This window comes from Balearica regulorum, chromosome 2 (genome assembly GCF_011004875.1).
Source record: "Balearica regulorum gibbericeps isolate bBalReg1 chromosome 2, bBalReg1.pri, whole genome shotgun sequence".
NCBI classification, from domain to species: Eukaryota; Metazoa; Chordata; class Aves; order Gruiformes; family Gruidae; genus Balearica; species Balearica regulorum.
This window is the reverse complement of record NC_046185.1, coordinates 37903895-37917668: the sequence shown is the minus strand read 5'-3', so window position 1 is coordinate 37917668 and position 13774 is coordinate 37903895. Positions and strand designations below refer to the sequence as shown.

Sequence of the window (13774 nt, the reverse complement as noted above, 5' to 3'; positions counted from 1 at the left end):
TATAACAAGTATCATCTACCTTATCCCTCAAAACAGATACTTTTATTTAACACTCCTTTAACATTAAGATATCTATAAAATATATATGCTGGGGTTTGCTTTGGGTTTTGGCGGTTGTTTTGGTTTGGTTTTTTTTTTAAAGTTCTGACACTAGGCATTTTTCACAGAAACAAAACACATCAGCTAACATTTGTTCAATTGTCCTTGTACAATGTTCTCTTTCTATAAAATCCCACAAAAGCATTTTATGTTTTCCGTGGTTGTTTGGAGACTTTTTGTAGGTATGTGATTTTTCTTAAAGATTTGGTTTGCCTAAGAGTAACCTATAGTTTCTTCTACCATTTACTCATGGAAAGGACACAGTAATAACTGCCAGTTATGCACAGCTATCCATCTGACTAGCAGACCTAGATCATGTATTTTTTGACTTTCAGACACACACAATAGAGGTTTGCCTCCTTTTACAGATAAAAACTATCAAGCTTCTTACTCAGTTATTTCCTTGATACCTCCCTCCTTCCTTGAAATCTGCAGAGTCGTGTTTCCCAAGTCACTTCAGCCTCTGATGCTCCACTGACAGTAGGTGTCTTTCCCAGACAAAAATATTTTCTCCCAGCAAACCACCAATTCACACATCACACAGGAACACTCCCTGGCTTGATGCAGAAAACATGAAACTCCCTTCCCCCTGCCTATTCAAGTCAGACTCACCAATCTACAGCCAGCTGTTGCAGAATTGAATGAATGTGATGTAGAAGTTTGGTGGTCTTGCTCCCCAGGCTCCTGGCAACATTTCATAGATTCATAGAATCTTTAAGATTGGAAAAGACCTCTAAGATCATCAAGTCCAACCATTTACTTTAAAGTACTAACTAATCAGCAACTTGATAAAAATATCAATACCAAGGAAAAACTCAAAACTGATGGGTAGATGCCCCGAAAGAAGACGAGGCTTCCTCATCTAGCACTTTGTGAGTCCACAATTTCAGCTATGAGTTTCGCCAAGAACGGGGAAGAGAGATTGACCAGAACACCCTCCCTATAAACACCCATGTGACAATCCTCCCTGACAACTAGCATATTTAACAACATGTTATCAAAATACTAGCTCAATACCAATTATTCTCTGAAAGACTCCAGAAAAGGTCTGGAATGTACATCTGACATCAACAGCCAAGCTAATTTGTTTTCAATTGTATATGAAGACGACACACAAGAATGGCTACTGTCTTCATCCTGAAAAACATCAGTGGTTAACTGCAGACAATAACCATGAGAAGAGAGAAAAAGATGACAATTACAGGAATAGTATACTGGAAGAGGGTACAGAAAAAGATCAGCTAGAACAAAACCCCACAAAACAGTAAAGATATTTCATTATAAGAAACAGATGCACTCTGGTCACAAGGCAACAACTTTTCTTTTTAAGCTTCAACATTCCAATTAGTGCTCTAAACACGCAGCAGAACAGAGATATTTAAAAGATGCCCTGTGTCACAAAGATGTGTTGAAATCTTTCAAGATTAGATTTTAAAAGATACTGAAAATCAGTATTAAAACTTTGAAACTATCAAAGGCTTCAACTGAAGACGTATCTCAGGATAAAGTCAAAGTTCCACCTAAAACAAAAATACCATTTTTTTTTTGCGTTCCAAGACAAAAGGCGAATATTTGATACTCATTCTCCATTAACTTTTTTCCAACCCAAATACTATTTCCCTTGTTTTCTACAAGTGTTTTTATGTGCACCATGCCAACCATCCCCCTTCTCAAGGGAGATTAAAGCTCATCAGCGCTGCCATTCTACACAGCCAAGAACTGTTCACATTTAAAACAATAAAAATTCCCACTATACACAACTTCTCTTAAATTAGCTCCATAAATTTGACATAAATGGCACTTTACACCTCAAATGCAGAAGGCAACATGGAAAGCAGTTTATGGGGCCAACCAAACCTTAGCGTTACCAAGTCAAGTTTTAAATCTTTGCAAAAGTAGATGAGATCTTAATCACACTGAAACCCTGCTAGTTAAAGCTCATGCTTAGCAAAGCAAACAAAAGGAGGGAAGGGCAGCTGCAACTTTCAGGGATTTTTTTTTTAAATTTAGATATACATCTTGGTTTGTACCAGGGAAAAAACCCTCCATTTATCCTGTTTGCTTACTTCAAAATAAGTGTTTCAGAAGAACAACTACAAGAAAATGAATTCTGTATGGACAATGATGACTTGTATATTGTGAAAATAATTGCCTATAGCACATGCTGACAACAGACAATGGTACAATACCGATCTCTTTCTATTCAGCATAGAAAACACTCCAAAAATTCTGGGCTTTGGCTTCTAAAAAAGCACAACTAATTGTGATGAAAGATGGAAGGTAGTCTACCAAGAACAGCATTATCCAAAATACAAACAGAAATTTAGCTCATCCAACACCTCTCCAGTACAATTAATTCCAGAGGAGTAACATGACAATGGTCTTCAAAGTGCATTTTTAACTTTGTGCTAATTTAGGAAGGTTTTTTTCCAATGCACCCAGCATTTGCAACACGTACATGCATTTCTGCATTGACTGTTAACCTCGCTTACTCTGACAATAGAACATGATTATCTACATATCCAAAGGACACAAGAAATGAAACTAGGAAGGGTAAAAAGAGAGACAGAAACATTTATGCAGGTGAGACTTTCCCAGGACATTTACAAATCTACATAGGTAAAGATATAGATGAATCTTCCCACCTCTGGGGTGAGTTCTACTCCAAACATTACCTGTTTTCAGAAAAACTAAGATTCAGTGCTTAATTATATCCTGCTGCTTTATCATTCTATGCGTGCATGCAATGGCAGCACAAACTGAACAGAGCTGTTACTTTCACACTGCATGAGACCTACATCATCCAGCAGGATCTTTGCACAACAGACTAAACAATCCAAGGACCACCAAAGAACCATTTAAAACTAAGTTTCAGCCCCTCTTCACTAGGTACTTCCAGAATTCCAAATAGCACATGCATGCTTTTCTTTAAAGTACATACCAGGTACATATCTGTATCACTTTACATTATTTGCAGTCTGGAGTTTTACAGAAGAGTTGCTTGACTCCTGATTTGCAGTTGAACTAGCAGCCTTTATAAAAGCAGGGAGTTTTGGTTTGCTCAGCCTTGCCCTTCTATAATCCACCTTTCCAGGCAGACAAATCCACACCCTGGATTCTGACACAAAGCTCTAACAGTTTTTGTTCAGTCTATTAAAAACTTTACATTCAGCTCAGGATTTTTTTTTTCCTCAAGACCTTTTAATACTGCATAATGCAGCATGTTTACTGCAAAGTTCCTAGACTATAATATGGCTGAAAACCAATACAGAAACAGCAGTGCAGGGAACTGACTGGGAAGGGAACCTCTAAATCTAATCCTGCTGTCAGCTTGCTGCTTGATGCTCTCTGCAAGCGGACAATTTTAAAGATAAACTCATTCCTTACATAGATTAAAAGTAGCTGCTATGCAAGTAAACAACATGAAGTTCTAAATTAGCGGTATTTCATTAGGTGACTAGAGAAAGAAATGTAATATTTTTTAACATACAGAGAATATCTTTCAGAAAGGACAACATTACATGAAAAAATACATTAAACTTGGAGTCAACTATTCTGTATTACACCAGACACAACCTCATGAGTCATGAGCTATAGGATGCAAGTTATCAGGGTTAATATCGTCCCTGTTAAAAACTGAAGAACATCTATAATTCAAGTTGCAATATTTAATTCATATTTTGCTTATCTTCTAATAGCAAAAAAAAAATGGAAGGACCTCACCTTAACACCTGTTCAGAGGTCAGACTGCCACAGTAACATATATCAGGAATGTTGTGGTGTTTTTCTCCCTCAGAATTCATGAATCAAAAATAGATGAAGTATACTCTTAACGGAATGCAACAGCATAGGTTTTATGAGAAAAGTTTGTAAGAAAATATGTAAGGATTAAAAATGACAAAGGGATATTACCAAAGATTCTTAAAATACTGTTCGTCAACCGCAATCTAAAAAGCAGAGTTTTAATTCATTTGCCTACTCTACAGGAATATCATATTCCTGGTCATTGCTTCCTTGTTTCTGAAATATCAGCTCATCTTACACAGCTCATCTTATACAAACAATGTAAAACAATGTAAAAAATAGTGGATTTAGGAAAAAAAAAAAACATTTCAAAAACGTGAAACAAAAAAGTCTGGATTGGTAACAACTACTAGTTAGAATGTTTGATATACTAACAGTAAGCAACATTTTACTACAGTCATGCAGTCGAGAAGAAAAATCTTAATGGCAGAATTTTGTGTTACATTAGATAATTTCAGTGAAGACTATTCTATTAAATATTCAGACTGAAAAAAACATTATGTTGATCTGAGGATATGTAATTACTGCCATGATGTTTAAAAGCTACCTTTTACTTAATAAATATTTTTACAAATCCAATAAAACTTCAAAGTTAGACTTTGCCAGAGTTCACTCCAAATTGAACTTTACTCCATATTATTACTTTACTAATGTTTTATCATTAATTTTGTCGCTCTCTAAAATAAAGCAATTTCTCAGGAAAAAGAAGTACATAATCCTTCCTTAAGGTGGCAAAGAAGCATTCAGCTGAAGTGTTCTCCAACAAATGAAGAGCTAGATGGAGAGAGCACAACATGTGCATCCTATTTCTAATTCTGCTATGAAAATCACAGTTCAGCTTTAACACCCAGTTGCCCCACATGTGAAATAAGGAGGATATTTACTCTTCTCTGAAAAGCTTTTTATAGTTAGACATGAGCACTACTTTTTTCAAAAATTAGGTATTGCCACTTTTGAATTAGGAGTCCATCACTCACAAAACCAGACAATGGACCATACTACGTATACAATCACTATGTTCCATTGTGCCACAATCTAAAAAAATTGATTTCAGTAAGACTCTATGGTAAATAACATAACGTCTGATACGTTTCAAGTTCATGAAACCCTTCTGTACACATAGCTAATACACATAATCTTGTATTTCTTTTTTCCTGCTTCACTGTATTTTTGTATACCCACACTCCATATTATTTTCCTATTTAAGCCCCAATAATGCAATCAGAGCCACAGGAGGTTTCAATGAAACTGTAGCACAGAAATCACTGGGATGTGTGCTTGGGGGTCCCCTTGCACAAATCAGTTTACAAGATAAAAGATGCAGACTATACCGTCTAGCAGGCTTGCTTTATAATCTGTGTAACACAATGGAGCCGTGCTTGGAGGGATCTGGATGATACCTAAGACAGATCTAGCTACTGAAATAAAGTACAGCAGAAACTCAAGATTACAGTGTCTAATTCTATGGATGTCATAAAGGCTGGATATAAATTCTGTTCAATAACAAGAAAACATTTATCTGTTTTATTTGTAACCTGAATATGCAGTCTAAAGTCAACAGAAAAGCCAAAGGGATATCAGTTTGATCCCATCTGTCTAAGATGGGTCTAATCATAAGATTACAATGATTAATAATTCTAGTGATGAGAGATGTAAGAAAAAACTCTTTCCAATCTATTTGCATTATTAAGAAATAAATAGATGAACTACCGCCATTTCTCCCTCTCCATTTGTCAGGGTCTTTCACAAACAAAGAAAACAAGAAAAGGATTGTTTGGGTTTTTTTTAAAGAAAAAACTTTAAAAGACAAATTAATAGAATGACAAAGGAACAGAGAGCTTGAAATTACTTATATTCGTTTTTAAAACAAGCAAGTTTCAGTTTAATATTATCTCTTCAAACAAATCCATTTAAACAGACATTATTACGGTACAAAATCAAGATAATTATCTCCAAAACCAGAAACAATTACACAAGAATGGGAGGGACATAATCCATTTATATATCATTTAAATAAAGCAGGCCTTTCTCCAGAAGTCTTTCAGTAAATACGTCAATATTTTGTCACATAGGCTCAAACCCTGCCTGTACTCATCACACCAGAATTTTAAAGCCAAAGCTCTCCTTTCATGCTGCCTGTTATTGGATGTGTACGTATGCCTTGTACTATCCAGCCCCAGTACTTCCGTCACACTTCTAGACAAGGTGGTGTTGACACAGCTGCACTACAAACCCAACACCCCTGTTCAGCCTGAAGCAGGCAAACATTTCCACATCTTCCGTGGCTGCACCGACTCTGCCATGCACGAAGCAAGCCCCCTTCCCCATCAGCTGTTTCTCCGACTCTAAAGACACGGCTAAGGCTCTCCCTTGCACATCTCCCGGACCATCCTCTCCCTCTCCAGCCCTCCTTCCTAGAGGACAGCGTCCCGACTCCGAAAGGTCACCAACTCCAGACGTGGCCTGGTGTCATTGTCTCTCGCTTTCCACCACCCCCGCTTCCTCCCCCGTCCCTCCTCCCTTACCGCTGCCTGTCACCTGCTCCTTCCCCGCCGGCCGTCTGCTTCCAGGTCAGCTCAGCTCGGCGCCTCCGTCTCTCTGCCTATTCATCCTGCGAGCGGGGAGGAGGAGAGCCCGCCGGGCGCCGCAGCGCCCTCACCGCCGCTGTCAGCGAGGGGCAATGCGCGGAGGGGCCGCTCTCGGCAAGGGGCGAAGCGCTCCCCGCAGCCCAGGGGCACACGGGCGCTGCCACAGGGCTTCGCGATCAGGCGACGACAGGCCTCGGCCTCCCTGCGCACCCACCCCGAGTCTCACACAACTAAACACATCCTCCACTTGGTCCCAAAACCTGTGCCACGGCTCAGCCCGCAGCCCCACCTCCCCCCAGCCCTTCCCCTCCGGGCAGCACCCTCCGCTTCATTTCCTCAGAAAGGCCCCAAAGCGCCTCTTCTTCCTCCCCGCAACACAAACGCACCCCAGGCAATGGGGGAAGGGGGTCCCGGCGCGCACCCCGACCCCCGGCCGCCCCTTCCCGCCCCGAGCTGTGCCTCACCCAGGGCCACCTCGCAGGCTTTGCGCAGCTGGGAGTGATGAGCCTTCTTCACCTCCTTGTCGGCCAGGATCTTCTCCAGGGCCCGGGTCAGGAACATGTTTTTCGTCTTCTTCCCTTCATACATGGGCGCGATCGAGCCGGGAGAGGAGGAGGAGGGGTGGGGAGGGGAGGGGAAGGGAGAGCGGGCCACCGGCCGCTCCCGCCGGGGGAGGGCTGCGAGGGGCTGGGACAGGCGGTGAGGCCGCGGGGCCGGGCCGAGGCAGGCGCGGGGGAAGGGCTCCCTCAAAGGCAGGGCCGTGGACGTCCCGACACCCGCTCAGAGGCTCCCCCCGAGGGGAAGCTAGGGTGGGCCCCAGCGGCAGGGACAGCCAACCCCCGCGGCTAACGGAGGACGAAACCTTCTCCTTCCTTCTTCTTCCCCCCCCGCCCCCGCTGCGTGTGTGCGCGGACGGCGCCCGCGACGCGCTCAGTCTCCGAGCCGCCGCCGGCCCACACCCGCCTCCATTAGCGGCGGTAGCAGCAGCCGTGGCAGCAGCAGCAGCAACCTGCCCTCGCCATGTTGGAAGGAAACGACGTCAGGGCCGCGGCCGCACCGCTGCGGAGCGGGAGGAAGCGGCGGCCGTGCCCCGGCCGGGCGGGCGGAGGGAAGCAGGCAGGCGGGGGGGCGCTCGCCTTCTGCCCGCCCCGCAGACGCGCTACAGGTGGAGTAGGTCCGCGGGAGGCAGCGGAGGGGGAGGTACGGAGATGGCCGCTGCCACCAGGGAGCTGGCTGAGGAGGAGGAGGGGCAGGGCTTCCCTTCCGGGCCACCAGCGCTAGGAGGGGGAGGAAGGCTCCCTGGGGAAGCGCTACCTGCCCCTGAGGGGGAGCTCCGCTGGCGGTAGGGCAAGAGTGTCCCTCGGACAGGAGCTGCCGTCCCTTCTGCGGCCGCGGCCTCCCCTGACGGGAAACCGCCGGCGCTCTGCCTCCCGGGAGAGGCGAGCGGATAGCAACTCTCCGGCGCCGAGGGAGGAAGAAGCGCGTTAGGGTACAGGACGTGACCGGGCACCCCGCGCCCCTTCCTGGGGAGACGGGGAGCGCGGTGTCCGCCCCGGGGGCGCTCCGTCAGCCCCCTCCCCGCCTCGCTCCGGCGGGGAGCGCAGGGCCTCGCCTCCGCCGTGCTGGAGCCGCGCTTCCCGTGAGGAGCGGCTGGCGCGGCTTCTGTAGCCGCCCGCCCTCATCCTTAGTGCCTGCCGCTCTGGGGGCGTGGGATGAACGCTTCACCTCAGTGGTCTCCTGAAGCCCCTTCTGCTCGGGTGCCTTTTACCTATCGTCTTCAGCCTCTGCCTTTAAAATGCAGTCATCCCGCGCTTCTTCCCCATTATGCATGCCCTAGGAGTACAGAGTATTAAAAAAAAATACTGCACCTTCACTTGAACAGTGACTTTTGTGTTCTTTTATTAAATTGTTACATGTTTTTGTAAAATTGTTTTTTTGGTTTGGTTTTTTTTTTTCCTGCTTGTGTTCTTTGGCCCTTTTTTCCCTCCCAGAGTGCTGAGAGGTGATTTCCTCGTGATACATTCAGGGCCAAGAAAAGCTCTAGTCAACTGTGGCTAACTGGTAAGCAGCAAAAACATAATAGGGCAAGTTTTTGCACTCGGAGGTGGTACACCAGTATTTAAAAGTAGAATATGGCACTAACTAAAGCCAGGTATGTTTTAGAAAATTTCTACTTTAAACAAAAAATACTAATTAAAAGTTAATCTGGAAATGAAAGGACTGAATTTCTAGATGTACCTTTCAGGAAGAGTGGGGCAAGGCTATAGCGTCAGCCTGCAGAAGGCTGAGATGGTCGTGGAAACCAGGGGCCATCTCTGACCTCGGAACACAGAGAGCCAGCACAGAGGAAGGAGGTTATCCCTAGCTAACTTTTCCTGTCTGTCTTTATTCTTCTGGCCCTGCTGCATCAGTCAGGACAACAGCCTTCCAAAGAAGTTAATCCTGATCCCTTCCTCATGGAGACTTTGAGAGACCTTGCGCAGGCTATCATGCCACCATGCTAAGGCCTTGCGAGAAGCCTTGCATTTTTTCACTGAGTGGTTTATTTGAGCACCTCTGTTTCTTTGTCTACAACAGAGTGGTTGTAGTTTCATTAGTATAGTCATCCCAGTCCCACTAATGAAGAGGCAGCTAATGTTGATGAATCATAGAATCATAGAATGGTTTGGGTTGGAAGGGACCTTAAAGATCATCTAGTTCCAACTGCCCTGCCATGGGCAGGGACACCCTCCACTAGACCAGGTTGCCCAAAGCCTCATCCAACCTGGCCTTGGAACACTTCCAGGGATGGGGCCTCCACAACCTCAATGGGCAACCTGTTCCAGTACCTCACCACCCTCACAGTAAAGAATTTCTTTCTAACATCTAACCTGAATCGACTTCAGCTTAAACCCATTCCCCCTTGTCCTGTCACTACACTCCCTGATAAATAGTCCCTCTCCATCTTTCCTGTAGGCCCCTTCAGGTACTGGAAGGCTGCTATAAGGTCTCCCTGAAGCCGCTTTTTCTCCAGGCTGAACAACCCCAACTCTCTCAGCCTGTTGGAGAGGTGCTCCAGCCCTCTGATCAGCTTCGTGGCCCTCCTCTGGACTCGCTCCAACAGCTCCATGTCTTTCTTGTGCTGGGGCCCCCAGAGCTGGACGCAGTACTCCAGGTGGGGGTATCACAAGAGTGGAGTAGAGGGGCAGGATCACCTCCCTCGACCTGCTGGTCACACCTCTTTTGATGCAGCCCAGGATACGGTTGCCTTTCTGGGCTGCAAGCACACACTGCCGGCTCATGTTGAGCTTCTCATCAATCAATACCCCCAAGTCCTTCTCCTTGGAGCTGCTTTCAATCCATTCCTCGCCCAGCCTGTAGCTGTGCTTGGGATTGCGCTGACCCACGTGCAGGACCTTGCACTTGGCCTTGTTGAACTTCATGCAGTTTACACGGGCTCACGTCTCCAGCCTGTCAAGGTCCCTCTGGATGGCATCCCTTCCCTCCAGCATGTCGACCACCACACAGCTTGGTGTCATCAGCAAACTTGCTGAGGGTGCACTCAATCCCACTGTCGATGTCGCCGACAAAGATGCTAAACAGTGCCGGTCCCAGTACCGATGCCACTCATCACCGTTTTCCACTTGGGCATTGAGCCATTGACCACAACTCTTTGAGTGTGACCATCCAGCCAATTCCTTATCCACCCAAGTGGTCCATCTATCGAATCCCTGTCTCTCCAATTTAGACACAAGGATGTCATGCAGGACAGTGTCAAATGCCTTGCACAAGTCCAGGTAGATGATGTCAGCTGCCCTTCCCTTATCCACGGACACTGTAACCCCATCATAGAAGGCCACCAAATTTGTCAGGCACGATTTGCCCTTAGTGAAGCCGTGTTGGCTGTCACTAATCACCTCCTTATTTTCCATGTGCCTGAGCGTAAGTCTCCAGGAGGGTCTGCTCCATAATCTTGCCAGGCACAGAGGTGAGACTGACTGGCCTGTAGTTCCCTGGGTCTTCCTTTTTTTCCCTTCTTAAAAATGGGGGTTATGTTCCCCCTCTTCCAGTTGCTGGGAACTTTGCCGGACTGCCAGAACTTCTCAAATATGATGGAGACTGGCCTGGCCACTTCATCCGCCAGTTCCCTCAAGACCTGTGGATGCAACTCATCAGGTCCCATGGACTCGTGCACCTTCAGGTTCCTTAGATATTCTCAAACCTGATCTTCTCCTACAGTGGGCGGTTCTGCATCTTCCTCGTCCCTGCCTTCTGTGACCTGGGCAGTGTGGCTCAAGGATTTGCCAGTGAAGGCTGAGGCAAAGAAGTCATTGAGTACCTCAGCCTTCTCCATATCCTGGGTAACCAGGTCACCTGTTTCATTCCGGAGCGGACCCTCATTTTCCCTCGTCCTCCTTTTCTCACTGACGTACCTATAGAAGCTTTTCTTGTTGTCCTTGACATCCCTGGCCAGACTAATCTATCAGGGCTTTGGCTTTCCTAACCTGATCCCTGCCTGCTCGGACAGTTTCTCTGTATTCTTCCCAGGCTACCTGCCCTTGCTTCCACCCTCTGTAGGCTTCCTTTTTGTGTTTGAGTTTGCCCAGGAGTATTGCTTTAACCAGTTTCCCAAATGAAAAAAATTATTCGTGCCAAAATGAGTTGTTGCCTTATAGGTATCTATATTTGGACTTTTTAAGGAATCCCCATGGGGAGTTCCACCAAAGCTGTAGGTGAATGCCAGGCCTGGCTGCCAGAGCAAAACACATCTTTTGCTAAAATGACTTAATCTGCACCAGAGGCTTTTTCTAGTCACTGTCAGAAGTTGCAGGCTATTTTATTACCCAACCGATAAGCAATACTGAAAATATTAAGAGGGTAGAGCAGATTTTAGCCTTGTAACAGCTTTGTGAGAGTTCGAAGTCACATCACCAACCACATCGATTCTTGAAAAAAAATACACAATTTTTTTTAATGACCATAGGTTGAGTTGGTTTATTCAAAAGACTGTATCTTCAGCAGCACAATTACTAAGCATAATTGAATTATTTCTAGTAATTTATTTAGGGAAAAACCTTTTGCTTGTTGGTTAAATCTCAATTTTTTTTATACACAGGTGCAAGTTCAGAAATTCTGATGTCAAAATGACTTCAGTCTTTCAAAACTGCACACTAGTGACCACGTGGCAACAGTAAGAATTTCCATGGAGTTCTTGCTGGTAGTTTTGCACAAACCACCTGAGTCCAAATTTCCTTAGCCAAGTCAGAGCTTGCAAGTGTTATTTACCAAATGGAGTTTGCTATTGATTTTCATAGTCTATTTGGCAGAAATAGACTTGCAATTGCAATATCATGAAGACAGTGGGTATCTATATGTAAAGAGCACTGAGGACTGCAGTTATCTGTTTTTTTCATATTTATGTCTATTTTCATATGCTGTACACAAGATGATTTTACATGTAAAATATGTTTTAGTTGAACATACAGAATTGCTGCTGAAACATCAAGCTACTGGAGGAAAAGACCTGTCAAAAAGACACTCGGTTCCATGTCTTTCATTCCTGGTCTAATATGAATAGATTAAACTTCCTTGGTTTGTCTTGTTTTGTTTGGGTTTTGGTTGTTTTTTTGTTTGTTTTGTTTTGGGTTTTTTATGTGGTTTGAATTCTTCAATTTTTTTTCTCAGGTTCAAACAACTGCTGCTCAGTTCACCAAATTTATAGCCTGGCACATCTGGTACTTTACATCTACATGCTAGTCACAAGGCAACCTCTGCCTAAACCCCACAACAGTGTAGAGCCTGCATGTTATCAAAGGACTGCTTCTGAAATTGCATCAGAAGATCTTATTGTAAATCATCTGTACAGCAGGTTGACATCCAGTTTCCTTCCAAGATCTAAGCCAATAAGTATGGAAATCATAGGGGAACTATGATATAAGCATTGGAGATAAAAAGGGCCAAGATACAAATGGCTGTCAGCTTGTGTGCTGGGTGCCAGTGCTTTGAATAGAGCCAGTTGTTCTGTCAGCTTTATTTAGTAGGGAAGCTATGTATTAAAATAATGTTTGGTCAATTATGAATAATTTTATGGACTTTGAGGAAGCATTTTGAGGACAGATTTTATTACAGAGACTACAGACCATAAGGAACATGTTTAGCTCTTTGCTGATTACTTTAAAAGCTAGGGTTTGAGAGAAGAAAAGAAAACTCACAAGAAAGAAAGGGTGAACATTCAGAATATTTCTATCTTACATGAGTTCCTAACTAAAGACAGAATCATAGAATCATTTAGGGTAGAAAAGACCTTTAGGATCATTGAGTCCAACCATTAATCTAGCACTGACAAGTCCACCACTAAACCATCTCCCTAAGTGCCACATCTACACATCTTTTCAATACCTCCAGGGATGGTGACTCAACCACTTACCTGGGCAGCCTGTTCCAATGCTTGCAACCCTTTTGATGAAGAAGTTTTTCGTAATATCCAATCGAAACCTCCCCTGGCACAACTTGAGGCCATTTGCTCTTGTCCTATCACTTGTTACTTGGGAGAAGAGATCAACCCCCAGCTGGCTACAACCCCTTTTCAGGGAGTTGTAGGAGAGCAAGAAGGTCTCCCCTCAGCCTCCTTTTCTCCCGACTAAACAACCCCAGTTCCCTCAGCAACTCCTTATAAGACTTGTGCTCTAGATCCTTCACCAGCTTCGTTGCCCTTCTCTGTCCACGCTCCAGCACCTCAATGTCCTTCTTGTAGTGAGGGGCCCAAACCTGAACACAGCACTCAAGGTGCAGCCTCACCAGTGCCGAGTAAAGGGACACAATCACTTCCCTACTAGTCCTGCTGGCCACACTGTTTCTGATACAAGCCAGGATGCTGTTGGCCTTCTTGGCCACCTGGGCACACTGCTGGCTCATGTTCACCTGTCTGTCAACCAACACCCCCAGGTCCTTTTCCACTGGGCTGCTTTCCAGCCACTCTTCCCCAAGCCTGTAGCATTGCATGGGGTTGTTGTGACCTATGTGCTGGACCTGGCACTGAGCCTTGTTGAACCTCATACAACTGGCCTGGACCCATTGATGCAGTCTGTCCAGATCCCTCTGTAGAGCCTTCCTACCCTCAAGCAGATCAACACTCCCACCCAGCTTGGTGTTGTCTGCAAACTTACTGAAGGTGCACTCGATTCCCTCATCCAGATCATTGATAAAGACTTTAAACAGAACTGGCCCCAGTGCTGAGCCCTGGGGACAGATGGTGCCATACAACAGCAGTGCCTTGCAAAGAATGCCAAAATGCTTGTTAGATA

At 45.0% G+C, this 13774-nt stretch overlaps 1 protein-coding gene and 1 long non-coding RNA gene across 5 annotated transcripts in view; one reads left to right on the top strand and one right to left on the bottom strand.

Moving 5' to 3' along the window:
- Positions 1 to 8158, bottom strand: part of ARFGEF1 (ARF guanine nucleotide exchange factor 1) — a 270777-nt gene extending 262619 nt beyond the window's left edge. The window contains exon 1 of one of the 3 annotated variants that reach the window (XR_012833795.1): positions 6956 to 8158. Coding sequence is in view for 1 of the 3 variants with exons in the window: in XM_075743950.1 (XP_075600065.1) it covers positions 6956 to 7079 (124 nt within the window). In the remaining 2 variants the exon portion in view is untranslated. The remainder of the gene's footprint in view (positions 1 to 6955) is intronic. The other 2 variants (XR_012833794.1, XM_075743950.1) reach the window with 2 other exon arrangements.
- On the top strand, positions 6928 to 12832 carry LOC142600353 (uncharacterized). Of its 2 annotated transcripts, none has more exons than XR_012833796.1 (3): positions 6928 to 7041; positions 8483 to 8552; positions 11587 to 12832. It is a non-coding gene; the product is annotated as an uncharacterized LOC142600353 (long non-coding RNA). The 2 variants fall into 2 exon arrangements; XR_012833797.1 differs by lacking the exon at positions 6928 to 7041 and adding an exon at positions 7557 to 7656.
- Positions 12833 to 13774: the final 942 nt, after the last annotated feature.